Raw genomic sequence first — 26,953 nt, forward strand, 5'->3', positions numbered from 1 at the left:
GGAAAGTTCGCTGATTATTGCTTTACTTTAAGTATTTGGATTTCTGACGTGTCACCTACCAATTATTATCACTTTTCTTTATTTTACTTTCCAATTTCTTTATTATTCTCCTCAAAATAATTAATTATCACCAAAATCCATAATAATATACAGTTATTTATTTTGACATTCAAATAACATGTTGAGGGTTCAAACAATGGTTTTATGTAGTCAATCACATTATACGATTTTATAAATTAATAAGATGACATCGTGTCAAATGAATGTATTTGATATCTTGGTGTGTCAGGATACTAGTCTTATTTCATAAATAATGAGATGATACCATGTCAAATAAATGTATTTGATAGGTTAAAGTATTAAGGTACTAATACTTTATAAATAATAAAATGATACCATGCCAAATAAATATATTTGATATGTTTACATGTCAATATACTACTATTCATTCCATAAATATTTTGTAACCAAAAGAAATGCATTGATTACTTTAATCTTTACTTGTTATAAGTGAAAAATGTTTTTTTCTACTGCATTATAATATAATATATTCAATGTTGACCTAGATAACTAACTTTTCTTGGTCACTTTATGTTGTATAAAATATTTTTAGTTAGATATTTTTATTTATAAAATTTGAATACATTTTTTTACTAAGAAAACATTATATCATGTTCTCTGATCATATTTAACAACATGTTATCAATATAAAAAATATGATTATAGAATAATACTACAATTTTATATATTATTTATTTATTTATTTTGTTAAAAATTCTCGTTAGACACTTAAGTATTAAAATATACTATTTCATCAGTTCATAAGATGATAATTATTTATTTTCATTAATAGAGGATAATTCATTTGTTTTTATAAATTTAGAAATCACTTTTTGAAATTTTTATAAATTGTCTGCATTTTGGTTTTAGTTATGTAACTTTAAAATCATTTATCTCTCAAAAACTCTCAATTATTTATTCAACGGGTATCTAATATACATTTTAAGATAAAGAGAAAAAAAAAATACCCATTTGATCAATTTTAAGACAAGTATTTAATAATATTATATAATACTAAAGATCAAAAGTGATAATTTTTAATTTGAATGAAACGAAAAAAAAATAGTTTCTTACAAAAATAAAAACCAAAACGCATTAGTTTTACAGTATTATAGGATTGAAAAGACTTTACACATAAATACATTATAAATTTACCTTTTAAAAAATGTCTTTGGAGTAAAAGAATCACTACAAAAAAAGGTTAACAAAGTATTGCATAACAAAATAATGACATAATAAAATGGTGTATCGTTAAAACGTGTAACATTTTTTAAGATTTCATATAAGCACGAACTAAACATAACACAAGAACTAAAAGTTAAAGTATATAATTTATAGAGATCACAAAAAAAATGTATATTTACCACACAAAAAGATATTTAAATCACAAATGAAATATTAATATAAAATACACACTTGTCCTCATTACTAGTCCACTTACCATTTTCGTAACTTTTCCCATTTCATCATTTTTTAGTTCTTTAATATTGCTTTTAGTGTTACGATATTTTAGGTGGTAGTGATGCTGATGGTGTTTTTCTTTACCATGAGAATTTCCTGAAACAAATGCATGGTGCCCCATCTCTCTTAGTAACCAAAATAAATCTAAAGAAAACAAGTTTACTCATAATTAATTTTTGCATTTTACAAAAAACACTCCACTGTTACTTGTCCTTTACCATATAAAAGGGTTGGCTTAAATTTTACTCTTTTATGTTATTTCTTACTTCTTTTAGCTTCTTTTTTTATAACCCCTCTTCAATTTCAAAAATATTTCTCATAAATACTTACATAATAAACATTTATTCACAAAAAGTGTTAAAATTCCTATTAATCACTTCTCCAATTTCTAAAGAGGTTGTAACAATTAGACAGACATTTTAAAAACTAAAGACAAAGGAAATAATTCCTCTCTGATATACAGGGTACAAAGCTTATGTTTATTTTCCCATTAAGTGTTGAACAAGTTCCATTCAAAACTTGAACATGACCATTCATATAGATAGAAGTCATTGTGCTTTTCATCCCAAAAGAAAAAAACTGAACATTGATATCAAAGCACATGATGTTTTTCCTATATAATCATTTCAAATGAAAGAGTTATTCTACAAAAAAATTATACCCGAATTTATATGCATGGTTAATTTTACAAATATATGCCCAAACTGTTTCCTCAAAATACAGAACAAAATCATTATTTAAATGGTGTATCACCTTGGTCACTTTGCATTTGGCTCTCATATTTATCTGCCATCAGAGGAAGAGATGGGTGCAACTCCGAGCGGGGAAATAAAAGTTTCAAACGGAAAGCATCAACACCATTCAAATAGTAGTGAAAGAGCCGTTTAGCTCTAATAAAGCCAAGGCGACCATACAGTGCCAGTGCTCCTTTATTTGTCACTTCCGCTTCCAATGTAACCTATACATATAAATAACAAAGAATGTGAGTCTAACTATTATGCTTGGCCCTAAGGTCAAATTCTAAACAACTTAGGCTTAAGCTACTACGACTACATATGTATGATATTCAATATAACTCTGACTACACTGTTTTTCCACTACATGATAAGAATCAAAACCTATCATGGCAGTAGGATTAGTTTCTTTAAAATGAATTTATCTCTTAACAAGCTGTCAGCATTCAACAAGGAAAAACATACAAAATTTAAGCACAAGGCTAATAGAAGAATGAGGGACAAAAAATATGTCATTCCAAATGGTGCTTTTAACAAACAAAATGAAAGAGACAAAAACAGAATTGATGTTTTAGAGGAAAACCGAAAAGAGGCATGTGTATTATCACAATCCTAGTTTAATTATAGAAACTGGAGAATCAGGATATGCAGGGACAGCTCCATAACATGGACCTGTTCTCACTGCTACATGTGATTCAACTTAAGAAACAGCAGGTTAAATAAACATCTTTCCATTTGCATATAGGTGGTAAAGTTGAATATTTGGTACTCAATCTTTCTCTCTGACTAAATATTCAAATATATTAAATCAGCACACAGTTTTTGTGTTGTATTTGAGCATTATACAAGTATTTAGAGAGGTGCATGCCTGCATGAATAAAACTGCAATATGATAACAGATTTTGATATTTTTACATACATTCAATTTATTGGCATGACCTGCACTATATTACAATGCTAATGATACCTTGTTTTTCTTTTTTGGTAAAACAACATCAAAGTCAACCAAATTATACAATAATCACCCTAAAACTCTTGGTTCCAATTTCAATTTCCTACCAATTTTTCTACATTTTCTCTATTTGTAATAATATATCATAATGAAACTTACTGATAAAAGACATGAAACCATAGGCTGGCTGTAAGATGATGAACCATTAGAATGCACATACGGAAGCAAATGATGAAATGGGAAAATGGACCTTTCAGAGTTTAAGAGAAGACGAGAAAAGTGGGCCAGGATGAAATTTGAAGGAAGAGAAGTAGTGAAGAATTTCATTAGAAGAGGGAAGTGTTTAACAGAAGGCAGGGAAAGCTGATAAAGGAGATTGAGAGGAAAAAATTGGTGAATAATATGAAAAATAATGAGAGAACTCATTTAGGGAATAAGCCAGGACATGAGAGGGTACGAGTACATTGGGCAGTAAAGGTGACCTTGGCATGCGGAGGAGAGTGCACGATCCTATAGCATTTTGGGGCTGTATTCTCATTCCTTTAAGCTGAATTTTATCCAGAATTTAGTTTCTATATTCATAAGATTAAAGGTAAAAAAATGAAAATAAAATGAATAAAAGAGTGATAGACAATGAAAGGCAAAAACTAATTCTCTGCTCCCCAGGTAAAGGAATAAAATAAGTGTGAATCATGTTTGGGAGTTCACCATTTTCACCCCATCTACATGATAATCATTTTTGGACCAGAACACCAAAATATTAACTAAGATGCAATCATCATGCATGAATTGTATAATAAATGGATAACCATCATTCCCAAATCATCCAGTGAACTTTTATTGTTTAACGTGAAAGCACAATGAAATTTCCGTTTTCAGTTTGCCATATCAATCAACAGGGAAACTAAAGTTTTATTTCTCTCAGCCTTGATTCCTTTCCACAGGTCTATAGAACACTGCAATACAACCAAACATGGTAACATAAATACACACACATACCTCTTCACAACCTGATTCCATCATCACCTTGATAGACCTAGTAACAAGCTCTGTCGCTGCAGAAAAATTAAGCAAAACGCAAAACCCAAACATTAGCATTTAGTAACATCATAACACGTAACACTTTTACAATATCCAATAATAAACATCACAAAAACAGGAAATTAACACATAAAAAATCAACCACTGATAACAAATTGGACACGTGTATTACAACTCATAAATTCGTTATGCTAGATTGAGAAGTGCTTTTTGGAAGAAATCATAAAAAATGTTCCTTAGTATATTGTCGATTAAACGTGGCCAAGGTCCTAGTATCTTCATATTATGAATTTGGTCCTCGAACACTACTAAACATGTAAACATAATCCTTCCTAACTAGAAAAAAAAATGACGAATTCTCCAGAAATGAGAGACTAAATCCAGATGTTTCTTTAAGATTGAAGACAAAATCCATCATTGTGGAAATATAGGGACTTTGACCACTTTTGACCGAAAACAGAGACTTGAAACACACTTTCCCTTTATTCTATTTTATCAAAAGCTCTTCCAGGAAACTTATAAAAGAAATAAGCATAATAACATTAAAATCTAAAATTTTCACTTCTTTCCCAGATAAAAATTAAAGAGAGAAAAAAAAAAAAGACAACATAGAATAAGAACTACCAATGCCTCTTCCTCTATAAGGCTTGATGACAACCAGCATGGCAATGTAGCCTCTGAAAGTGTTGCGGTGTTCCCCCATCTTACACACCACTGTGCCCACGCATTTACCCTTGTGGAACGCCTAAAACCAAGAACATGCAGGAAACGAATCAGCATAAGGAAAATCCACAAGTTTTACAGCAATTCAATTAGCGAAAATTGAAAAAAAAAATGAATAGTAGAGGAACCAGGAAAGAAAGCTGAGGCCATAGATAGACGAAGTAACGGTACGTGAAGATGGAGTAAGGTTCGCTGAGCTCTTGGTCCACCAGGTTCATTATCAGAGGAAGGTGATGCTCGCCGCCATAGCTAACGTACTCAATCTCCGATGCCTCGAATTCCACGTTCTCCATTTCTTCTTCTTCCGCACCTTTGTGCCCCCATTTCTTGCCCACCACAAAAGGATCTAAAATGGCCAACATATATGGGCCTTGAATTTTTCCATTTCGGCATCTACGCTGTTGATGTTCGCACCTCCTCTTTTTTTCTCACACAAAACTGAAATTCAGTAATTTGTTTACTTTTTATGTCCTTTCATAAAAATATATTATAAATTCAATTAAATCATAAAATTGTTTGAAAAGTCAAACAGATTTTTAAAAAAAATCATATTTTATATTTTAATTACATAATAATTTAATGAATATTTCTTTTTCTGCCCATTTTTTTTCATGTGAGGGTTGTATACTTAACTTTGTGATGTCTTAAAATGTATCGAAGTTTAACTTATTTAGATAATCCCAAATTTGAAAATTCATGTAATCTGTAATTTTTTTTTTCATTTTCATCCTTCACTATTTATAAATTATAATTTAAACAAAACAAAAATAATCTTTTATGCTAAATTGGCAACGACTTAAAATATTCCAATTTTGGTCATAATAATAATTATTATTAGTGAAAGGGATATAAAATACTTTTATCTAAACAGATCAAAAACTGATGACAAAAAATAAAAATAAAAACAGATCCAAGAATAACATCTGGGCTTTGACAAACTTGTGAGGCCCATTATTTCAAATTAACAAAAGGCCCAATCCAAAAGGAGCATGAATAAGTACACTATATCAAACCCTAGCCCCCAAACCTCACAGCTTCTCAGTCGCCGTTTCCTCCGTTTAGGGATTCTTCTTCCTTCCTCCAAACTGCAACAATGGTTGCCGCCAAGAAGACCGTGAGCTTTCTTTGCTTCTCTGCAATTAACGTTCTTGATCTGTTCTTAGTTTTCAATTCCAAGTCGATTTTAATGGAACTATGTTTTGTATGTTTTCATTTCGAAAAATGCAGAAGAAGACCCATGAGAGCATCAACAACAGGCTCGCTCTTGTCATGAAGAGTGGCAAGTACACCCTTGGTTACAAGACCGTTCTCAAATCGCTCAGGAGCTCCAAAGGTGTCACTTTTCTACACTTTTCTCATTGTTAGTTTTTACTGTTGGCAATATCTTCTTATTTTCATAGCATTACTTGCCACGTCAATGCTAATGGAAGTGGAAATTATTTCTTATGATCTTATTGCAAAATAGGCTGCTGTTGTAAATTTTTTGTTATTTAATTTAATTATTTTGACAGATCCGATGGTCTCTGAATTTAGTGTTTTTTTTACATAATGTGGATTTTGTCTTTTTGTTGATGTTTTGGTGGTACATATATAAACGATATCTGAATGTTGTTGAATTCGTTTCAGGAAAACTGATCATCATTGCCAACAACTGCCCTCCTTTGAGGAAGTCAGAGATAGAGTACTATGCTATGTTGGCAAAGGTCGGAGTTCATCACTACAATGGGAGTAAGTTCTCAATCTAATATCCCCTTTGCGTTGGCATGATTAAATGATAGGTAGAAAACTACAAGTTTCGGATTTATATTAGTCTATGTAATTTTTTCTTCAGAAATAATTTTATTTTAACGGGTTTAGAATCTTGTTGTATTTATCGGTTTTATTTTAGGGTATTGTGTTTATGATCAACTGACTATTGATTGTGATTTTTATTATGTATATTTGTACTATATTTCATCTATTATTTTCTTCCGAATTCAAGTCAGGATGTCTGTTTAAATTTCTGAGTTATAGAGGAATAAACATCGAGCTCTAGGTTTAGGCCATCTAACTATTAATTATTTTCAATAATATGCATTCGATATGCTTTTATAGTAGTTTATGTTTTCATCTGTCTGTATATTGAAAATCAACAGTTATATGGGTCGCACTTCTTGATGTTACACTTACAACACTTTTCTGATGTATAAATTGCTATATAATCAAAAGGGTTTAATTTTATATGTTGATGCATTCGATATGTTTTTAGCTGTTAGATGGTATTTGGTAGGAAATGTTGTGTGACACTTTTCAAGATTCGGTGTATTTCTTTCTCATTAACAAAATATTTATGTTTTATAGACAACGTTGATTTGGGAACTGCATGCGGTAAATATTACAGAGTGTGCTGTCTCAGCATTATTGATCCAGGTATCGGATGCCTCCTTTCTTATTTCAATCTTTTATTAGGAACTGGTTTTGATGTTTTTGTTTTTCTAATACTGTTTGTTTTTGTTTTTTCAGGTGATTCTGATATCATCAAGACACTGCCTGGTGAACTATAAAGTAGAACTGGAGTTGCATGCTTTTATATTTTCTGTTGTTAGTTGATTCAGACATTGCTGAAAGAGTATCTGATTCAGTTGTAGACTTTTGATGTAAGGTGCATGGGTTTTGGGTATTCTAGCTGAGCATCAAGTAATTTTGAGTTTTAATCATGTTTCATTGTGCCAATTTTTATGGAGATAATATAATTTTATTTTCATCATGCTTGTTTCAAATGTCATGACCGGTTGTTATTATTTTTCGTTTTTGAATTTTCATGTCAACTCTCAAACAAGAACTTCAAATGAGTTTAGTTGTAGTGTTGTGTCTAGGCCAGTGGTGATGTCCAGGATTTTAAGATAACAATTCAGAAATGCGATATTTTTTTATCGATTTCTTCCAAAATTCGAGTTTTGTTAGACTTGGTATTAGAGGACAACCAGTTGTAGGCAAGTAGTTGTAGACTACGTATCAATTTGAAAAGAATAGTGGTGTAATTATTAGACGCCAGAATTTCAAACCCTGATCTTTTTGAAGAAATTCTCCGATGTTATTTTAACAAAGATAAACAAGTAGAAAATTACTATTTGTAAGGAAACGAAATTCAATTTTTCGTTGAGATCGATAAAAGGATTTGGTATGTTTATAGAAACTAGGGAATTATCTATTGTAAAATACATATTTACCATTCAATCTGAATATTGACTAAACATTATTGTATTTCTCAGGGAATGAGAAATAAGATAATGTAATGTAATTCTCAGATTTTTTTTTTCTGACATAGCATAGTGTTTTTCTATTTATTTGATAATAGGTAGTAGATAATGTTTATTTGGATAGGATGGTTTTGTAATTAACCTTATAGAACTGAACTATCTTGATCTAAATCTATGAAACTCGTAGAAGAGCAAGGCACATTCATTCTCAATTCAGAATAAGCTTGGAATCTTTCTTTCCTCGAAGCTAAAGCCCTTCAAGCCATGTCTTTTTTCTCTTTTTTAAAGCCTGGAGCTAGTATGAGTTTTTTATTTCGTAATTAAGGAAGTTGATATTGTCAATTTCCTTATTCACAAGAATCTTAAGCTTATCTTCTAACTTGATCTATCCAAAAACCTTTCTATGAAAGATTGATTCCGTCGCTTTTGTGTCTATTCTACTATTGTGACTTGTTTTCCAAATACCTTATTTTCGAAAACGTATTGTGACTTTCTTTTTTCAATAATTTTTACCAAGAGTGGATAGAATTAGGTATTCAGAAAACTGAATTTCGATTTTTGTTTTTTGTGATTTTTGTGAAAATATATGTAAAATATCTCAACAGTTTTCAAGAATCGTTAAAAATTTGAATTATAATGTTAAAGATTATGATCGAAAACTATCTAACATATTTTTTAAATTTTATTGTTTATAATGTTAAAGGCATTTCAAAAACCGTTTATTATTTTAGTATTTTAATATGTTAAAATATATTAAATTAGATTTTCTATTATTATTATTATTATCATTTTTAGTATTATTATTATTACTACAATTGTGATAATAATTACTAAAATAATTACATATTAAAATTAATTAATTATTTATTTAATTTTAAATTACAAAACAAATTTTAAAAAAATATGTTAAACAGATTTGAAAATCCATTATCATAGTCTTCAACAATTTTTAAAAAACATTCAAGCATTCCCCTATTTTCCAAAATATTCCCATAAAAATGACTAAAAATACAAAATTGGAATTTAGTTTTACGACAAATTCTAACAAATCTCTTCGAAAAATTATTGAAATAAAAAGTTAGAGTTCAGTTTTCCAAAAATTGAATTTTAATCTCTTATAAAACCTTGTTATCCAAAACCGTGTTCTCCTCGTAAATAAAAAAGGAACTATGCTTTGTAAAAAAAAGAAAATCCTAATTCTTAGGACAGAGAATTGAAAAAAATAAACGGGTATTTGGTAATCATATTTTGTTTCAAATTTTGTTAAATATACATTTGATCTCACCATTTTCACTCCTTACATGGGAAAAAAAAATAAAAATAACAATTTTGGTATAGAGAAAGCATGAGAAAAGTCAATTGAGCTTGTTCATCTTCTTGACAAGGCGAGCCATCTGGTACTTCCAAAACACAAAATAAACGAAACCCAAACCAATCATAACGAAAATCCAAACACTCTCGTCTTCATTCTCTCTTTTCGATCGCAACTCGGCAATCCCAAAACTCTCTCTTCCCGAATCCCCCTTCTTCCCTTCATCCACGTGTCCGTACAACACATACACCCTGTCTTTATCTCCCACCACCACCGATGTCGGAAAACGCTGCACATTCACCTCCGCCTTGTCGTACACCACTCCCTCCGACCAACTATCCATGCTCTTCAACAACCACAGCTCCTTCATCGGCGCCACCACTGCCGCCATCCCGTCGCTCCTTAACGCGATGTCTTCAGCGCCGATCAGGTCCTCCTTTAACAACACCTTCCTCGCCGTCCCGTCTTCCGCGTCCACCTTGAAAACCTTCCCGGTGCTCGATTGCACCACTAAGAGGTAACCCTTGCTCACGTAAGCTATTCCGTTCAGCCCTATGTAATTGTGAGGTGAGTCGTCGTCGTCGTCCGCCGGACTGTTTGTCTCCGCCAAGTACTTCGGCGATCTGGAGAAAATTGAGGCGGAACCGTCGGCGGTGACCTTCCAGATGAAGTTTCCGCCGGAGTTGGTGACAAAGGCGTTGCCATTGTAATCGACAGCGACATCGTTGGCGGCGTCGATGCTTTCGGAGGGGAGGGGACTGAGGAAGAGGCGGTGGCGGGACCGGAGGTCGTAGGCTGCGAGGGCGTTGAACGGAGGAAGGGGAGGATACGAGTGTACGACGGCGAGGAGGCGGTTGCGCGGGGTATCGACGGCGAGGCCGAGAATGGAGGCATCTGCGGGAAGGTCGGTGTCGGAGATGTAGGTTTCGACAATTCCTGAGTCCGAGACGGCAGTTATGACTTGTTGTCGGAGGGATCCGAGGAGGAAGTGCTGCATGAGGGGATCCCATGCGAGGGATTCCGGGTAGAGATTCGATGACCGGAAATTGATGACGTGGGCATCTCGAGCAATGACTGGGACTGGACGTGGGCCCAGTAAGAAGAAGACCATGATTGTGATGATTACGAGGAAGGGTTTTGTGGGTGATGAGATTGGCATTATGATTGGAGAGTGTACGTGAATATGGTTGTTAGGATGAAAATAAGCTTAGGCATGGAGAAAAACATGGAAACATAACCATATCAAAAACCCCACTTTCTTACCAAGTTGAGAAAATTAGGGGTTGACTGAGACTTGTGTTTGCAAACTCTAACTGGAAAATAGTTCACAACAAGATAAAAACGGAAAACCATTATGATAACAAAATAAATTAATTAAATATTATCATGTTAATAAATCATATCACTCATTTCCTAATTAACATACCAGGATTTCCACTTCTAGGGGATTCTATTTTAGCGGTATGAATGAATGAGAAATATGTTTTAGGCATCTTGTTGCCCATTCCATCCACATCTCATAAAAAACAGTGACTCAACTTTGTATTAGGTACACAATTTTTTGTCGTTTGATTCTCTTCGCATAATTATGAGCATGCTATAATATTAAATATACTGCCTTATCTTGTGCGTGTGAGGTTATGAACTAAGCATATGTGAAGTAAAATTCAAAACCAAGGCTGCCATTTTGGTGTCTGATTATTTCTCACATCCCATGTAGCTTTTCCCTTGACGTGGATATCGAACTCAAGTTTTTTCCAACAAAACGGAAAAGCAAACAAGCTAGTTTCAGGAATGAAGTTTGCTTTCTGAATTATATTTGAAAACTGATTACGAATACTATTTTGGCACATACCTTTTCCTGCTCATCATATTTTAGTGTATCTGCTACATGGGCAAAATAAAACTATCAGTACTTACATACCCAACTATCAAGAACAATGACGCAAAGCAAAATCAACTTAAAACAAATTGAAACTATAGCCAGTATACTACTCGATATCCATTTTATCCTAGCCTTGCTGTTTTTTAAAATCACTGACTGCCTTATCAAACGTGCTTCTAACATGCCGGCACATAAGCATCAGATCTTGACATGCATCTTTTAATACCTCAGATGCTGGATCCCCTACAGATACAAGGAAATATTGAATTACCAATGCAGTGATATTGAATTATATATAAATTATAAAAGTTTTAGAACACGAAAATACAAGAAAAGCTAAACAAATACGCCTATGGGCGAAAATAGTCATCATGAAAACTTATTCGTGGATGACCTACTATTGTCCTATAATGTTTTTATTGGAATGAAAAATAATTAGTATAATTTGTATGACTGTTCAATTTAATTTTTTTATGGATGCAGCGCCTAAACCTTGTAATGTGTTCATATTTTAAATTTCAAAAGAAAAACTTTTTACGTTCAACAAAGAATATAATGCAACGAGGGAGATTTTAGTTATCACAATTTTTGTGGTGATAGAATAATTGGCTTAAAAAAGTTCGCCTCCCTTTCACAGCTTCATATCTATCAAAAGTAACAAAATGGCACCTCGGCAGAATATACAACGTTGTCTAACAAAATATGAAATTGGTAACTAAGTACACAGTACTCTGGTGATTTTGATGCAAAATAGAAAGTAATAGCAGTAGATTGCAGAACAAATTTGCAAATCAGTCATTGTTACTTACCCGTTGTCTGGACTCTGATATTAACACGATTCTCTGAAGGATGAGGAATGCTGTACCCACAAAATGCCACTCTTGGGCTGCAAGACAACATTATACAATGAAATTGCCTCATCGGCATGTATTGCACTGACGATGACGAGGAAGAAAAGAGAAAAGCTTGGGCATAAAAGAGATCTATGGAAAAGTCTAGTAAAACAGACAATACTTTATAATGCGAGGTCTTAAAATGAAAATCCTTCAAACTATATTTAACAGAAATGTAAATGGATTAATCAAACAATAGGCAGACTGAAATTCAAGTCAGGTGCATGACTATTTTTCAGACTCTAATTTTGCAATCAATAAGCAACCGTGTATGGCATCACTATGTGATGTTCTAAAGAAAATTTAGGCACACATTTCAAAATTCAGTCTCTCGTTCCTTGTTCTATGTAGAATTCAGTGTTTTAGATGAATATCTTATCCTCTAGTTGCAAAGTTACACTTCATGACACTGACTAACAACTATTTTTACAATTATAATTTAAAGTAAAAATATTTTTATTTAGTCAGTTTTTATTCAAGATAAAAACATATTATTAATATCCCTTCCCTATGTTTTACGAATGCTATTTGACTAAATTTTAACTCTGTCGGCCAAAAGCTTTTCCATTTTTGTTTTTTTATTCAATTCCTTACAATTCGCTGCGTTGTGGCATTATTACACACTTCAATCGAGACCATTTTAACCTCTTTTTATCTATTATATTTATTTTTCATGTTGGTCGGTTATTATAAGTATTCCTGCTCCTTGTGTTTTAAATTTTGACGGGTGATACTCTTATTATTTGTGTTTACTGTTCTAATCTTCTATATATAATTTTTCCTTACGCAATTTAATTTCTTACCATAGACACTAATAGTGGGCCACATTACTTAGGCCCATTAGAAGCACTGTCAACCCTAAACCTAAATGGCTCAAAGACTATGTTTGACTGGTTTATGACGGCTGCACTATTATTCTTGTTAGAATATTGAGTATCATACTGAACTGATCTTTCAATAAAGACTATCTATATAATAACACATCTTGAATAAAAAGAAAAGAAAAATAAATTTCATTTTTATTTGGATAGTTCTTCCCTTTCACAGTTTCCTCAGTGTATCAGACACAGAAGAACCCTAGAGAGATGAAACAGAATAACACTTTGAAGCTCATTAACCAAATTAAGAAAGGAAGTGCGTTAGTTAGAAACTCGGAAGAAGAGTATGACTTACTCTTGATTTAAGGTAAATCTGACAGAGTTTGCCAAGGTATGATCCTCATCTATGATAGAAAATGTAGACTGACTCGGATCAGAGGATGAACCGTATTCCATTACTGACACTCACAAACAACGAATCTGAATTCAATACATATTCTATTATTCTAAGAACAACAACTGAACTGAATAATCACAAGAAAGAAACAACATCTCGTAGAAATCAACAAGAAAAAATCAGAAACAATTTCAGTACCTCTCTCCTTCACGCGAGTTGAAAACAAAGCTGAGAGGAATTCGAGTTCTGCCCGAGAACAGCACTATATGATGTATTTATAGGACATACTAACGATGTCGTTTTGGGCCTCCAAACACATTGTTTTTAAAATATTATATTATATTATATCTCAAATTTAGTAAATAATTATAAATTTTATTTCTCATTTAACAAGCTTTTCTGTTGATTTAGAGATAAGTCCCTTCAAATTGTATTAATTTTAAGAATATCAGAAATATAGATTAGAAATAGAATATTTAAGAGAATATCAAATATGACTTGATTGTATAACAAATTTCCTTTGTAATGTCTTCAAATATAAGTTGTAGACTAAACAGTTTTTGAGTTCTTAAACTTACTTAAGAGAATGACTTTTCTTTTCAAGATATTTTTTTAAACTTATACGTCAAAATCAAATGAAAAATAATAATCATTCAACAAGAAAAAAGTTTCTCATGGTTTAAAAGAAAATAAAATATTTCATTATTTTCTTTGATGTTTAAGGAATGTTTGAATGGACGTTGTAACGTGTGAATGAATGAATCAAGTCCCTTTAACAACATAATAATAATATTATTATTATTATTATTATAATAATAATAATAATAATATAATAATAATAATAATAATAATAATAATAATAATAATATAATAATAATAATAATTACAAATCATGTGCTGAGTCCTCTTCTTTTTCTGTAAGTTTAAAAACATGATAATCATGATATTTTCATTTGATACAACTTAAATATGTAAATTGTTAATTAATTTAAAGAAAAATAATAATAATTTTGTGTTTTGTTAACTTTATATTTTAAATATATATTTACACAGAAGAAGGAAAGTATTTAAAGAATAATTTAGGTAAAAGTATGTCCTCTCTAACTATGTATATATTGAGTTACTGAGTAATTTTACAAATTAATATATTATTTACATAGAGAGAGAAAGGGAAAGAGGCATATAAGATAAAATGAAATTATAGTTCTAATCAAAGTTTTATATCAAATTTTATTTTATTTTTTTATTAACTTAATCTAATGGTTTGTTTTAATTAATTTGCCACCGGTGCCCTGATTTTCAAGAAGAAAAGTGTAAAATTTTGAATAAAAGTTAAGGAAAATACCGTTTAAACATATTTTAAGTAAAAGAAAAATTAATTTACCATATTAGTTTTACATGAAAAATATTTACAGCTATCCTATACTTAAATGATTGTTTTTTAATTTTTTTAATTATTTGAATTTTAAAAAAATATCATACAAACATTAAACTTAGAAGAAAACATGTTTTCTGAATTTTGTCAAAAAGAATATTTAAGTTCATTTAATGTTGGAGATTTTTTTACACTATTATTCATTCAGAAATTGGCTCATGTAACACTATTAAAATAATAAAAATATTTATTTTTTAAAACAATCATTATCACTGTAAAATGTATTATTCTGGTGCAAATACTAAAGCAATAAATTGTCAAAATGTATATTAATTTAATTATTATTCAAAATGGCCCAAGCCTAATTTGACTGAAGACCAATTGGGCCGAACAGTCCAAAATTTGCCACTCTTACTTCTCGAAGACTGTGGCTTGCAATGATACTATACGGTAATAAAGAAAAATATTTAATTAATTATTTTGCAATTTTTTCTTCTTGTTATTTGATTTTGTCTTTATCATTTTTACAGTAAAAAATAGTTTTTTTTATTTCACTTTTCAGCACCACAATGGTTTCTTTTATTACAAAATTGTTCATATCTCAAGCTACTTTTTTTTATTATGTTTTTAAATCAATTTATTTTCTTCTAGACAGATATTTTCTTTGAAAGGTATTGACAAATCTAAAATTTTACTCATTAGCACAATTTTAGTAGTTAATTACACATATACATTTAATTAAGAAAAAAAAATTAAGAATATGGATGCAATGTTACCAAGTAAATGTACTGGTTTTGAAGAAAACCATATTTTATATATATATATATATATATATATATATATATATATATATATATACTGATAAATTTTGCATTGTGAAAACTTGTTTAACAATTGAATTGTAAGAAGAGGGATAAGAATTCAAAACGCAGAAACAAAAGATGCACGTGAATCCTAAGATGTCAGGCAAATTTCACCACAAAAACACAACATATCATATGATATTACTTAATATTTAGCAGAAACACAAAAAAAAGAAAGGACCACCAGATAGAGAAAGAAAGAGAGCCACACACACAGAGAGCAGAGTCCACAAGCTTTTCACAATTGCAATTTGCATTAATGCTCTTAACTTTTCTATTTTCAGCAAAGCACTGCAAAAATTGGTGAAATGAGTGAGTGAGAGAGAATCTTAACCATCATGCATTGTTGCACTGCACTGCACTTACACCCTTTATCAGATTTTGAAGCTCTTTATCTTTTGCTACCTTTGAAGTGAGTGAGAAACATGTTATTCCTTCTCTGTCTTTCTCTTTCTCTTTCTCTCTCTGCCTTTTCTTTCTTTCTCATCCACCAAAAGCAACCACTTTGTTGTTTGCAAAGTTGTTCCTCTCTCTTCCTCCATTCCTTCTTTTCTCTTTCTGTTTCTTTTGTCTCCCATATTTCTTCATCTTTCACTTCCACCTGCACATGCATTTCCACTCTCACATATCAATGTCATGCTTTCTATCATGTGCTTCTCAATCCCATTACTCACCCCACACTGTTGCTATTTTTGGAAACACTTATCAACATCACTTCTATCTGTCATCTTGTGCAAAATATTCCTTGTCATTCAATTTTCTTACATGTTCTCTACATATGTATATAACTATAATTCATTCATATGTAAGTCAATCTTATACATATACAATAACAATAACTCCAATGTATTTATATAGTATATCTTTTTTGAGATAAGTTGCAATAAATGCAAAGTGATTCATTTTATTTTTATACAGAAAATATTCTTTTAATGCAGCTGTCACTTGTTTCTACCTAATATGCCAATTTTGTTTGGATGATAAGAACCGACAATTTCTTCTGACAAAATAAGAGGTAGGCCAAATTATATGATTATAAAATCCATTTAAATTTAAACTCAAGCAAGCCAAGTTACATTATTGAATTAGAAAAGGACATAAAATCATTATTTGTGATATCGTACTCCTTGTTGCTAATCAGCTTGCTTGGGAATTATTCAATCTCTAACAACATTGTTGGCTACATCATTTGACAGTTGCAGAATTGTTAATATGTAACAAAATTAGTACAATAGTTTCAGACCATTGCATTATCCATTAATGTGACTATTCTATGATGCTATTTTTGTCATGTAAAATTAGCCTACACTTATGATACTCTGTATGTAATAATGAAAGAGTGGTACATAGCATGACAGTGAGTAAACAGTTTTTGTTGAAGTACCATAAAGATAAACCAATGTACTTTGACTCTCAGAATCTTAAGTAGTTTCACATGTGAGACAATGGAAAAGAACTACATAGGTTAGGGAGACACTGTCATGTTTTAATCATATTCAAGAAGGAGAACTAGGTTGGATTTAAGAGTTATTGTATACAAAATTTAACACTTGTAAGCTGAAACCAAGATAACAGTTTCATGGCAGGAAAAATGATTCCCAAAACCACAGAGACAAGTGCAACTGAATGTGTAGTTAAAAACAGCTTACCAGGGGGGAAGTAAGTAGGGGCCAAAAACCAGAGGTACACTTAAAACATGAAATACTACTGAGAGACAATATATCTACCACTGTCCCACATTAGAAGGTTACAAATCTAGACAACAGATTTGATTCTTTAATCTTGGAAACTGTAGGATCTTGTTCTTTTTCTATCCATTCATTTTGAATAATTTTGAAAAATTTAAATGAACCTGACTCATGTATCTGATTTTTTGGACTCTTCTGTAGATTGTTTAAGAGTTTAATATACTATATGTAAAAAATCCACACTATCAGCTAATCAGAATTTATGATTGTTATGCGTTTTAAAACTTTTATAATAAAAGTCAACAATATATACTAAAACTCTTCATATTATAAATGAATTCACTGTTTACTCTAGTTTTTATAACTTCATTCTGCCAAACAAGGAAAAACAACAAATTAAGTACAACAAAAGATGCACAAACAATTACAGTATTTTGAAACTTGGAATTTCTACTGTCTAGCGTTTGATGAGACGCATTCATTTATGAGGACCAAAGAAAGGGGAAACATGAATTGAATCGAGTCTAAAGTGTTTGATGTCTTAATTTCTGATGAACTCATTAAAGGAACATTCAGTGAAAAATGTATGACAGTACCTCTTCCTCAGATTTTGTTTTTGCATTTGAATTAGGTGAGTCTTCAGGTTGAGGTTTTGATCTCTCCATGATGGATGGAGTTGAAGCAGGGCTGGGACTGCTTGAACTGAGATAAGGAGGTGTGCTTTGAGTACCCACATCTCTTGTCATACCCTCTTTCTTCTTTTCTGCATACAGAGGCAAAGTAGAATTGAGAACTTTAACTGTTCTTGAAAGCAAAAAGGAAATATCAAGAAGAACATTGACTAATTAAGTGTGTGAACCTGAATTGGGAAATTGAAGAGCCTCTTCTTCTTGAGTGTAAGCTGATGGCTTTGTTGGAATGTGTTTGGAGGAATAAACCAAAGGAGCAGACATGGCAATTCTGTTTACTGAGTTTCTGAAAGATCTTCCGCTAAGAGTTTTTGCAGACAAACACTCCAATGGTACCTCCCCTGAGAGAGGGTTGCATATATACCTTTCTGCTTCATTCCACTTGGAATTCAAAGCAAACCCATCTGGGGATGAGCATTCCCAACTGTTATAGGCTGCCCTTGCTTGCAATGCTGCAATGAACCATTCCCTTTCAATTGATTCAGAAACTCAAGCACAAAAAAAAATATATGAACTGCTATGCTAATTATCATTGTTCATTCACCTATAATGTACCTTTAAGAGCAGTAGTGAAAGAATATGTTGAAGGGTCTATTTCATCTGCAACAAAGGGAGCAATTTGACGTGAAAATGAGATAAAAATTTAAAAGCATGAACTAATTTGAATTGGTGAGAAAAATAGTGTACCTTTTAAGGGGTATCCGGGTGAAGAAGCAGTGCTGGAAACGGCTATGTTTGATCTAAATGACCTTGTGTCTTCTCTAAAGCTTCTCATGTAAGATCCTGAGTACCTTCTGGAGTTGGTGTTCTCACGGCTGATTCGAGCTTTCACGTTCCATTCTCTCAAATTGAACTCTGACTCGTCTCTTCTTCTTGAACTATAAGGAAGTGGTTCAGCTGTGGCCATGAATGAGTTGGAAAAATAATTCAGCAGGGTGGAATGTTGTTGCAAATGTTGATTCAAGTTACTCTCACTCCAACTCCAACTTGCAGAGGTTTGAAAGTGGATGCTGCAGGTTCAGACATGACAAAAAGAGAGAGTTCTGAAGTTGAAGCTTTTTGTCTAGGCAAGGTATAGGTAGGTGGAATGTGCCTTTGGCATCAATTCAAAGACTAGGCATGCCTAAGTACTTCTGTGAAGAGTATTTGTCTCTCCTCAATTTTGCTCTTTCACTTTTTGAATCTCCATGGTGCAACAGCATGCCTCAAATAATATCATTCTATATTACACCTTTCTAATTTCTGTTTTTTGGCCTCTGCATTAAATTCATTGGACTCTCTCTCAGTAACTGTTATTATTCTTTGACCCCTAATATCCTAGACCAGTTGGCAAGTTTAATCTTCAAGTGAATCATGGGACACTAACTATTAGTCCTTTTTTTTATTGCTGAAGCAAGACAAAATCAAAATTTGTCTATCTTTTATTTCCTTTCTAGTTCCATAAAATTAGGATGCATTAATTCAGGAAAAATGTCGCTTATATCACAACTCATCCAGCACACAACTTCACATGGAGACAATGTTAAAACTTAGAAAGGGATTTCTCATCTATTTCACGGTGAATTTTCATTTTATTCATATGTTAGAAAGTATCGTCCAACAAAGTAAATTTATAATATATAAGTGGTGTAAATCTCATCTGATAAATCGATTATCTAGAATTGAGTTAAGCTTAAAATCTATTTCAATACAACCCTATATAAAACAACAAATAATGGATCTGCTTCATGCCTCAATATCACTTTTGGTGACGATGGCTCCTCATATTATCTGTAGGGAACTGTCACAGCACACTAACATGACATACCAAACTCGTAAGCATTATTTCTATTCTTTGAGCATGAGATTGATTAATTAATCATTAATAATCAATCGAGTTGAATGTGAGTTAGAGGATTCGTCAGAGCCTGCACTAGTCTTCAGCGAATCCACCTTTAACGATAGCCGTATCATATTTAATTATAAGTGGTCAAAGTAGGTGTAATTTAGATGCAATTTTCAATTCATTATAGTCAATATATTTAGTTACAACCACATGAGGATGAGGTTATCAAATGAATGATTAGGGTAGGTGAGGAATTGAGCAAAACATGTTTTTTTGTTGTTTTCCCCGAGGATTTAAACAAAAAATGTTAAACTCCCTACGACAGCACCATAATTATGTCACCCTAAGGTACAAAAAGAAAAACAATTGGTCCAGTACAATAATAAAAATGGCAATTTTTTGTATCCAAGAAAAAAAAGAATGGCCATACAATTTAGAAGACCATCATTTATTACAATAATGGCAACTCCATAGAGAGAATCTGACACTCATGCTTCCTGTAGTTTTCCACAAATTAAAACCAACACCATCACCTTATCCGAACTGATATCGCAACAAATCACTCGTTTCAGTTTGATAAAACACCAATCTTTTACCATGATACCGAACGGCAATTCAGTAAACTCCTCATATTGAGATGCAATCAAGTTAAGTCAGATGCTTTTTTCAATAAACAAAAACACAAGGAAAGTATCCCGGAAGCTTCTACAAATCAATTATTGAATGCTTAAACTATTAAGAATTCAACTTTAAACTTAACTCAATCACACAAAACCGGTTTGTAAGGTGAGATTTCCACTTATTTATGTACATATATCGAGCGTAAACTAACCTGGTTCTCGTACCATGTTAAAAAATGAATTTTTAAACCTAATTTAACTCTACAAAACCAGCTTGTAAAATGAGATTTATATCCATTTATATATTATAAATTAGTTATTACGAGACTTCAACCCTAAACCAACCAAAAAAGAGTGTTTTTTTTGTAAAGGATGACTCTTTTGTTGGAAATTATATATATGCATGTTTCAAAAGAAGGGTAAAAACATAGGTTTGGTAAATCTTGCATATATATTAGGTTGATTTTGTATTTAAAATTTGAAAGGGTAGTACAAGAATAGATGAATGAAGTTTCCCTCCTATGAGTAGTACAAAATTGAGGTAGTTGTAACCTAGTGAAATCCCAATGGGGTGAATCCATTGGATTAAAGGTTTGATTGAGTTGAGAATAATGAGGTAGAGCATAATATGACGAGTTTGGACTGTTGAGTTGTTTTCAGTGTAGGGTGGAGATCAAAAGAGTGGTGTTTGTTGAAGCAGGGAATGGTGAAGAGTTTTGTGTTGTGTTGTGAAGTGTTGTTGTGTGAGACCGAGAATGTCTTGTTTCCTTTCCTCTTGAGCATGTGCATGTCACATTCTTGTCTTGACCCTTGACAATGAGTGAGGTTGGAAGCAGGACCAGGGTCCCACACTGGACCTCATCATAGCCGTCAGTTTTGTCTGATGTGTATGCAAGGTAAGTATCAAGAAAGAGAGAGGTTCTGTTACACACCCACCTCTGGGACCCATTTACTTCATTTATATCATAAAGCCTTTCTATTTTCTACCATTATCTGTCCCCCACAAACTACTTCCCAGTGAACTGTCTCATCTTAATGCAATTTTCCAAACTCTCCTTTCCCAAACAATTACCATCCAATTCCACAACAGGCTAGGCCATTCATAAATATTCACCAATCTCTTCCTTACTTTCACTTTCTCAAATATCTCACTTCTTCGTAAATATACAACTTAGTATAGTATTGAATTTTTTTATTAATATTTTATTCCAATAAATACATGCTTTAATATGAAAAAATGATTGAAAGTTACACATGAACTAAATAAATAACAAGTGAGACATATTGCTCATGCAATTATGATTCATTTTCGTCAATTTGGTGCATAAGCTTTTATTTGAAGAGGTGCTCTAGATTCCGTTAATACAACTTACTTTAGTGTTTATCAGCGATGGTAATAAATAAAGGGATTTTTATTCAAGCTATTTTTTATTAATACTTTTTATTATATTTTTAATAGCAAGTTAGTTACAGTCAAAATGCTTAATTCCCTCTCTATTATATTTTAAATAAGTTTCTTGTTAAAATTTTAAGAGTTTTTGATCCTTCGAATTATGATGTTTGTTCAAAATAGTTCTATCTTTTAAAAAAAATTTAAAATTGTTCCATGTTGTGTAAAAACGGGTCAAGTTAGTCATATTTACTTACGGCATTAAAAACTCTAACGGTGTAGTTATCCTCCTCACCAAAAATGAATGACTTGTCCACTTAGTGATTGTGTGGCAAGCTGAAGTAATGAGGGACTGCCACGTGGTAGTCCCCTTCCCATCCAAATTAGGGTTCGCGAAAAACACTTTCTCCTTCTCGAACCAAGGTTTTCGACCCTCATATACGGCGACTACTGGTTCTTCCATTGCACAAAGGAGCTCACGGTGGTGTCATTAGAGGAAATTTCTATGTTGTGGTTCCTTCTTTGTTTTCAAGTATGGAGATTGATGGAGATGATGTCCGTCTTTCTTTTGCGATGAAGAAGATGATGATGCAAAAAAAGGAGATGTTTAATGGTCATGGTGGTTCGCAAGAACGCGATATGGGTTCTTCGAGTTCGTGGAGAAGACGAAGATGGAGGAGAATTGTTTGCGGTGTGTAAAGGTGATGGAAGAGATGAACTCGTCGTTGCGATGCTATTTAGGTTAGGGTTTTTGAATGTTGGTCGTGGAGGTTCGAATTAGGCGATTTGGTTTCTGGATTTTTCTGATTTCTAATGTAGGTTTTGAATCGAAGGAGAAGGAACTCGCAATTATGGTTCGAAGGGGTGAATCGCGATTTAGATTTGGGATTTTTCTTCCGGCACCGTCGCAATTGAAGGAGCATGGTTACGGTGGAGGCGAGACACGATTTAGGGTTTCATGCGTATTTGATTTTGTGCAGGTCACCATGGCTGCGGAAGGTGCATAGTGAAGGTCGATGGTGGTTCTGCAATTCAGAATGAAGATGGTGCGATGTTCGTGCATGGATGTTGATGGCGTGGTGGCTATAGAGGTTTGATTGCTCGAGAAGATGAACCTGTGGTGACACTAATGGTGGCATGGTGGCCTTGTGGTGGCGCATTGCAGGAACCCTATCCCTTTTCACATACATTACCAAGTCAATTGACCTTAAAGTGTCATGTAATTACTAACTCGATAAATAATTTAGTTTTGGCCACGAGGTAGCTACACTGTTAGAGTTTTTAACGCCATAAGAAAAAATAAATAACTTTAACCGTTTTTACGAAATATGAGACAATTTAAAACTTTTTTTAAAAGGTAAGACTACTTTGAACAAACGTCATGATTCGAGGAATCAAGAGAGATATTAAGCCAAATTTTAACTGAGTCTAAGTTTTATATTAGATAAAAATAAGAAAATAAAACACTATATAGAGTTGTAGATCTATTAACTTATTGTCGTAAAGTTTTGAATAAAGAATAATGTCATTTCTTTATGTAATTGAGCTCATATCTAATTGATATTATATCTCTCGAGTAAACTTTCTCGTCTATAAACTCCATATCTAATTAATATTATATCTTTCCAGTAAACTTTCTCGTCTATAAACTCCATGAGTAAGAGTACATGTCTACTATGATACAAATGATTTGGGTTCATTTGTGAGTTGTGGTTGTGTATATCCACTCGTGAGTTGTGTTATATATTCTTGGAATTAAAGAACCGTGAAAATTGAAGTGAAAAACTTAGGTTTGAAGCATGCACGTTTGAAAACAGTTTAGGTTGGGAGAGACAAATAATTGTGTGACTGCTTTTTGTTTTGTCGTGATATATTTGTGGAATGACGTCAAATTATATGATTGATAACTTGATTTGATAAGTTCCAAAAACTTCTTACATTTCCCTTGTATAACCAGCCATATACATATTTCCAAAATAGCTTCAAGAAAGGTGAGGGCCACGAAGAAAGTTAAATCAGAGATGATGTACATATATTCCCAGAGATTCTGTTCGTTTTGAGGGGAAATGAATTCGATCTGATTGAAAAAAAAAATAGTACGTTAGCTTTTAACCTTTTGAATTTTTCTGTTACATGAGAAGTTTCTTAGGATGGAAAATTTTACTTTGGTGTTTACTTTGTAACGCATCAATTTTTATTTAACAATCACAAATTCAAAAATAAACTTGAAAATACCCTTTCAAGATTATTTTTTGGTAAAAGTTGGGCAGCGAAGAAAATAATGGGCGGGTTTTCAAAAGCCCAACTCTTCATTTTGAGGGTCTCAAATTTAGCTTTTACTTCCTGTACTACCCCCACAATTTCTTCACCCACTCTCTAAAATTTCAGAATAACCATTTTACCTCAGGAAAAGTGATTTGGGGATTACATATTTCAAGATTTCTGGAACAATTTTTTCAGAATAAAATTCCTAAAATATAATTTTTGTAGCAAAATTTCCTAAACTCACAGAAACATTTCAAAATATGTTTTTCAAAATAAAATTTCCAGATAATTATTAGTTGCTTCACCTATATTGTATCTCTAATTCCTAATAATTTAAGTTTAATAATTTTACATATGTCTAGCCATCGGTTCATAGCAGACAAAAACGGGAAAAGCAGAGCATGAAACAGCACTGTGAAGATTTTCACATATATGCTTTAAAATTAGCAATTAAAACACTAAAGCTCTTACATGGCTTTCATACAAGAGGACGTTCACCTTCAAATACCTTTATGTTGTTATGTAAAAACTCCATATACAAGTTCTCTGACATTCCTAACAAAACCTAACAACAAAAAAAATATAATTCTTTTTATATTAAGTCTAATCTGACTCTAATATCACTTGTTAGATTTATCTTTATCAAAAAAGATGTTGATTAAGAGACACAGTATCAATAAAATCTGAACTTAATCATATAAAAAATTGACATTATTTTTTATTTAAAATTTTAAGACCAAATAAATTAGTAAATCTTTAACCTATACAATGTTCTCCTTCCTATTTTTACCTAAATAAAATTTAAATTAATTCTAACAAAAACATCACCAACCCAGCAATAATATAAAAAGTAGGTGAATTGAGAAAAAAAAATATATGAAAATAGGAAATATGAGGTTCCTGACAGATCAGACCATGTTGTGATAAAAATCAATGGCAATAATGAGTTTATATCCTTCAACACCATTTAGCCTAATGATATATAACATGAAGATCAAGAGAAAGAAGAAAAAAGTGCTTATATTGAAACTACTTTCCTAGTGTCATCACTGCCATTGATTCCCATCACAACTTGCTCCAGCCAACCAGGGGATTCAATGGTGACTGATTCATGAATCATGACTTGCCTCAATCAGATGAAACCATTATATTAGCAGGAACTGAAGGATCTGCTACATGTTATTATATAATATTTATTGATTGATATTTAAAAAATTCCATGAATGTAGTACATGGTCATTTTTAAATTAAACCAAAAAATAAAATGGGTATTTTTTTAGAAAGAATAACGGAGTATTAAAGCCATTTGAAATGCATGGCACAACTAATCAAAGATTATAAAATGAAAAACCAATAATCATAATATATATAAAAAAATAGTTTTAGGCTGCACGTGTTTATTAAATATACAAAAGTAATATTATGTAGAAGTGGTCAAAATTTGAATACGACAGTTGAATAAATTATAAAGGCATTTTTCGAAATCGTGGTTAATTAAAACCAAGAAGCCTAAGGTTGATACCATAATATACCATCTTACATTATAAAATGAATGAGTGAATTATTAATCTAGTTGTTCAATTGTAATGGTAGGATAACTGAGTATCTGAAATTGATTAAATAACAAAATAGTTCTTAAACTTACAAGTAATTGATTGAATTGGTCTCTAGAATGAAAAAAGAAAATTGTTAAAATAGTTTTTGAGTGTCTTTTCGTTTGACATCATTGAAAATGTAAATTAACGGCTCCTAATATATGTGCTAGTGAGGTTATAAAGATTAATATGAGCAAAACATTAAAGAAATAATAATAATTTTTTACCTCCCTTGTGTATATTTACTGGTCGATTGATATATTTATTAATAAATGATGCATGTCCATAAATTAAGATTGTGTAAAATAAACATAATAATCGAGACTAAATTTAATATGGGACAGTTTTTTATGGATAAATGAAAATGAGTAATGAAAAATTAACAACAATAGAAGAAAAAAATTAAAAAAGTTCTTCTATTCCGCATATCATATTATTTATATAGTATTATAAATATAAAAAATACTCATATTTAAATATTAATTACTTTTTAATATGGTCAATATTTATCTTCTAAATAATAATTATAAATATGAACTTTGTAAAAATAATATATATATACTAAACCCTAAACCCTAAATCCTTATATATTATGGATTCTAAGTTTTAAGGTTAAAGGTATTTTAATAATTTTCATTCTCAAAACTAAAAAAAAAAAAAGAAACCCCCAAACCCTTACTCACCTCTCTCATTCCTCTGAACCTTTTCTCTTTCATCTCTTTTTCACTCCAACCTTTTCTCTGTCATCGATACTGTAGTTCCAATTGAAAAAATAAAAAACATTTGCCTTTAAACAATTTGCCTTTGTAAAGAGTTGAGTCATTGACATATTCACCTTCAGGCAAAGGTTCATTCAAGATCTCTTCAATTTCACCATCTTCACTAATCTCTCTAATTTCATCATCTGCAGAATCATCATCTCTAAAAAACTCATTATAAAATCATTTTTTGTAAGAAATTGTTTAACAACGAGTATTTCTGATTTTTTCCAGGTCAATTTTCAATTCTTTTATGCTTGTGAAAATTGGATAAAATTAGATAAGACAAAAATTATAAGATGAAAACTCATTATAAAATAATTTTTTTGTAAGATGGTTTAACGACAAGTGTTTTTGATTTTTGATTTTT

At 31.7% G+C, this 26,953-nt stretch overlaps 5 protein-coding genes across 7 annotated transcripts; 1 reads left to right on the forward strand and 4 right to left on the reverse strand.

Moving 5' to 3' along the window:
• Positions 1–2,078: 2,078 nt before the first annotated feature.
• Positions 2,079–5,348, reverse strand: LOC108328156 (N-alpha-acetyltransferase MAK3). The gene is made up of 4 exons (XM_017561973.2): positions 5,100–5,348; positions 4,873–4,993; positions 4,207–4,262; positions 2,079–2,479 (listed from the first exon to the last, which is right to left on the reverse strand). Exons 1-4 carry the CDS (start codon positions 5,331–5,333, stop codon positions 2,255–2,257), a joined length of 636 nt encoding a protein of 211 aa, XP_017417462.2. The 5' UTR covers positions 5,334–5,348; the 3' UTR covers positions 2,079–2,254.
• A 635-nt stretch (positions 5,349–5,983) lies between these two features.
• On the forward strand, positions 5,984–7,717 carry LOC108328074 (60S ribosomal protein L30). The gene is made up of 5 exons (XM_017561862.1): positions 5,984–6,085; positions 6,199–6,304; positions 6,598–6,699; positions 7,312–7,380; positions 7,474–7,717. Exons 1-5 carry the CDS (start codon positions 6,065–6,067, stop codon positions 7,512–7,514), a joined length of 339 nt encoding a protein of 112 aa, XP_017417351.1. The 5' UTR covers positions 5,984–6,064; the 3' UTR covers positions 7,515–7,717.
• A 1,706-nt stretch (positions 7,718–9,423) lies between these two features.
• LOC108329725 (uncharacterized) lies at positions 9,424–11,166 on the reverse strand. Its single transcript, XM_017564076.2, has one exon. It carries the CDS (start codon positions 10,679–10,681, stop codon positions 9,566–9,568), a length of 1,116 nt encoding a protein of 371 aa, XP_017419565.1. The 5' UTR covers positions 10,682–11,166; the 3' UTR covers positions 9,424–9,565.
• Positions 11,167–11,335: 169 nt separating this feature from the next.
• Positions 11,336–13,831, reverse strand: LOC108329726 (uncharacterized). Of its 2 annotated transcripts, none has more exons than XM_017564078.2 (4): positions 13,714–13,831; positions 13,474–13,598; positions 12,217–12,293; positions 11,336–11,650 (listed from the first exon to the last, which is right to left on the reverse strand). In XM_017564078.2, the coding sequence occupies exons 2-4, from the start codon at positions 13,572–13,574 to the stop codon at positions 11,535–11,537; spliced, it is 294 nt and encodes a 97-aa protein (XP_017419567.1). In that variant the 5' UTR covers positions 13,575–13,598; positions 13,714–13,831; the 3' UTR covers positions 11,336–11,534. The 2 variants fall into 2 exon arrangements, with proteins under 2 accessions (XP_017419567.1, XP_017419566.1); XM_017564077.2 differs by having other exon boundaries at positions 13,474–13,576; positions 13,714–13,788.
• Positions 13,832–15,861: 2,030 nt separating this feature from the next.
• LOC108327813 (uncharacterized) lies at positions 15,862–19,409 on the reverse strand. Of its 2 annotated transcripts, none has more exons than XM_017561526.2 (5): positions 18,818–19,390; positions 18,686–18,730; positions 18,301–18,582; positions 18,038–18,204; positions 15,862–16,354 (listed from the first exon to the last, which is right to left on the reverse strand). In XM_017561526.2, exons 1-5 carry the CDS (start codon positions 19,035–19,037, stop codon positions 16,145–16,147), a joined length of 924 nt encoding a protein of 307 aa, XP_017417015.1. In that variant the 5' UTR covers positions 19,038–19,390; the 3' UTR covers positions 15,862–16,144. The 2 variants fall into 2 exon arrangements, with proteins under 2 accessions (XP_017417015.1, XP_017417016.1); XM_017561527.2 differs by having other exon boundaries at positions 16,339–16,474; positions 18,818–19,409.
• Between the last annotated feature and the right edge of the window lie 7,544 nt (positions 19,410–26,953).

Source organism: Vigna angularis, chromosome 2 (assembly GCF_016808095.1).
Source record: "Vigna angularis cultivar LongXiaoDou No.4 chromosome 2, ASM1680809v1, whole genome shotgun sequence".
NCBI lineage: Eukaryota > Viridiplantae > Streptophyta > Magnoliopsida > Fabales > Fabaceae > Vigna > Vigna angularis.

What these genes read in the sequence shown, in the direction of transcription:
- LOC108328156 (XM_017561973.2), bottom strand. Translation starts at nt 5,333, where the DNA reads ATGTTGGCCATTTTAGATCCTTTTGTGGTGGGCAAGAAATGGGGGCAC. An exon ending in TTATAGAGGAAGAGGCATTG is followed by an intron (nt 4,263 to 4,872) that starts GTAGTTCTTATT and finishes ATTTTTCTGCAG; the next exon opens with CGACAGAGCTTGTTACTAGG. An exon ending in TGGAATCAGGTTGTGAAGAG is followed by an intron (nt 2,480 to 4,206) that starts GTATGTGTGTGT and finishes TTATATGTATAG; the next exon opens with GTTACATTGGAAGCGGAAGT.
- LOC108329725 (XM_017564076.2), bottom strand. Translation starts at nt 10,681, where the DNA reads ATGCCAATCTCATCACCCACAAAACCCTTCCTCGTAATCATCACAATC.
- LOC108329726 (XM_017564078.2), bottom strand. Translation starts at nt 13,574, where the DNA reads ATGGAATACGGTTCATCCTCTGATCCGAGTCAGTCTACATTTTCTATC. An exon ending in AGATTTACCTTAAATCAAGA is followed by an intron (nt 12,294 to 13,473) that starts GTAAGTCATACT and finishes GTTGTCTTGCAG; the next exon opens with CCCAAGAGTGGCATTTTGTG. An exon ending in TATCAGAGTCCAGACAACGG is followed by an intron (nt 11,651 to 12,216) that starts GTAAGTAACAAT and finishes TTGTATCTGTAG; the next exon opens with GGGATCCAGCATCTGAGGTA.
- LOC108328074 (XM_017561862.1), top strand. Translation starts at nt 6,065, where the DNA reads ATGGTTGCCGCCAAGAAGACC. An exon ending in AGTTCATCACTACAATGGGA is followed by an intron (nt 6,700 to 7,311) that starts GTAAGTTCTCAA and finishes TATGTTTTATAG; the next exon opens with ACAACGTTGATTTGGGAACT. An exon ending in TCTCAGCATTATTGATCCAG is followed by an intron (nt 7,381 to 7,473) that starts GTATCGGATGCC and finishes TTGTTTTTTCAG; the next exon opens with GTGATTCTGATATCATCAAG.
- LOC108327813 (XM_017561526.2), bottom strand. Translation starts at nt 19,037, where the DNA reads ATGGCCACAGCTGAACCACTTCCTTATAGTTCAAGAAGAAGAGACGAG. An exon ending in TTTCACTACTGCTCTTAAAG is followed by an intron (nt 18,583 to 18,685) that starts GTACATTATAGG and finishes GGTTCATTGCAG; the next exon opens with CATTGCAAGCAAGGGCAGCC. An exon ending in TCTTCAATTTCCCAATTCAG is followed by an intron (nt 18,205 to 18,300) that starts GTTCACACACTT and finishes CTCTGTATGCAG; the next exon opens with AAAAGAAGAAAGAGGGTATG.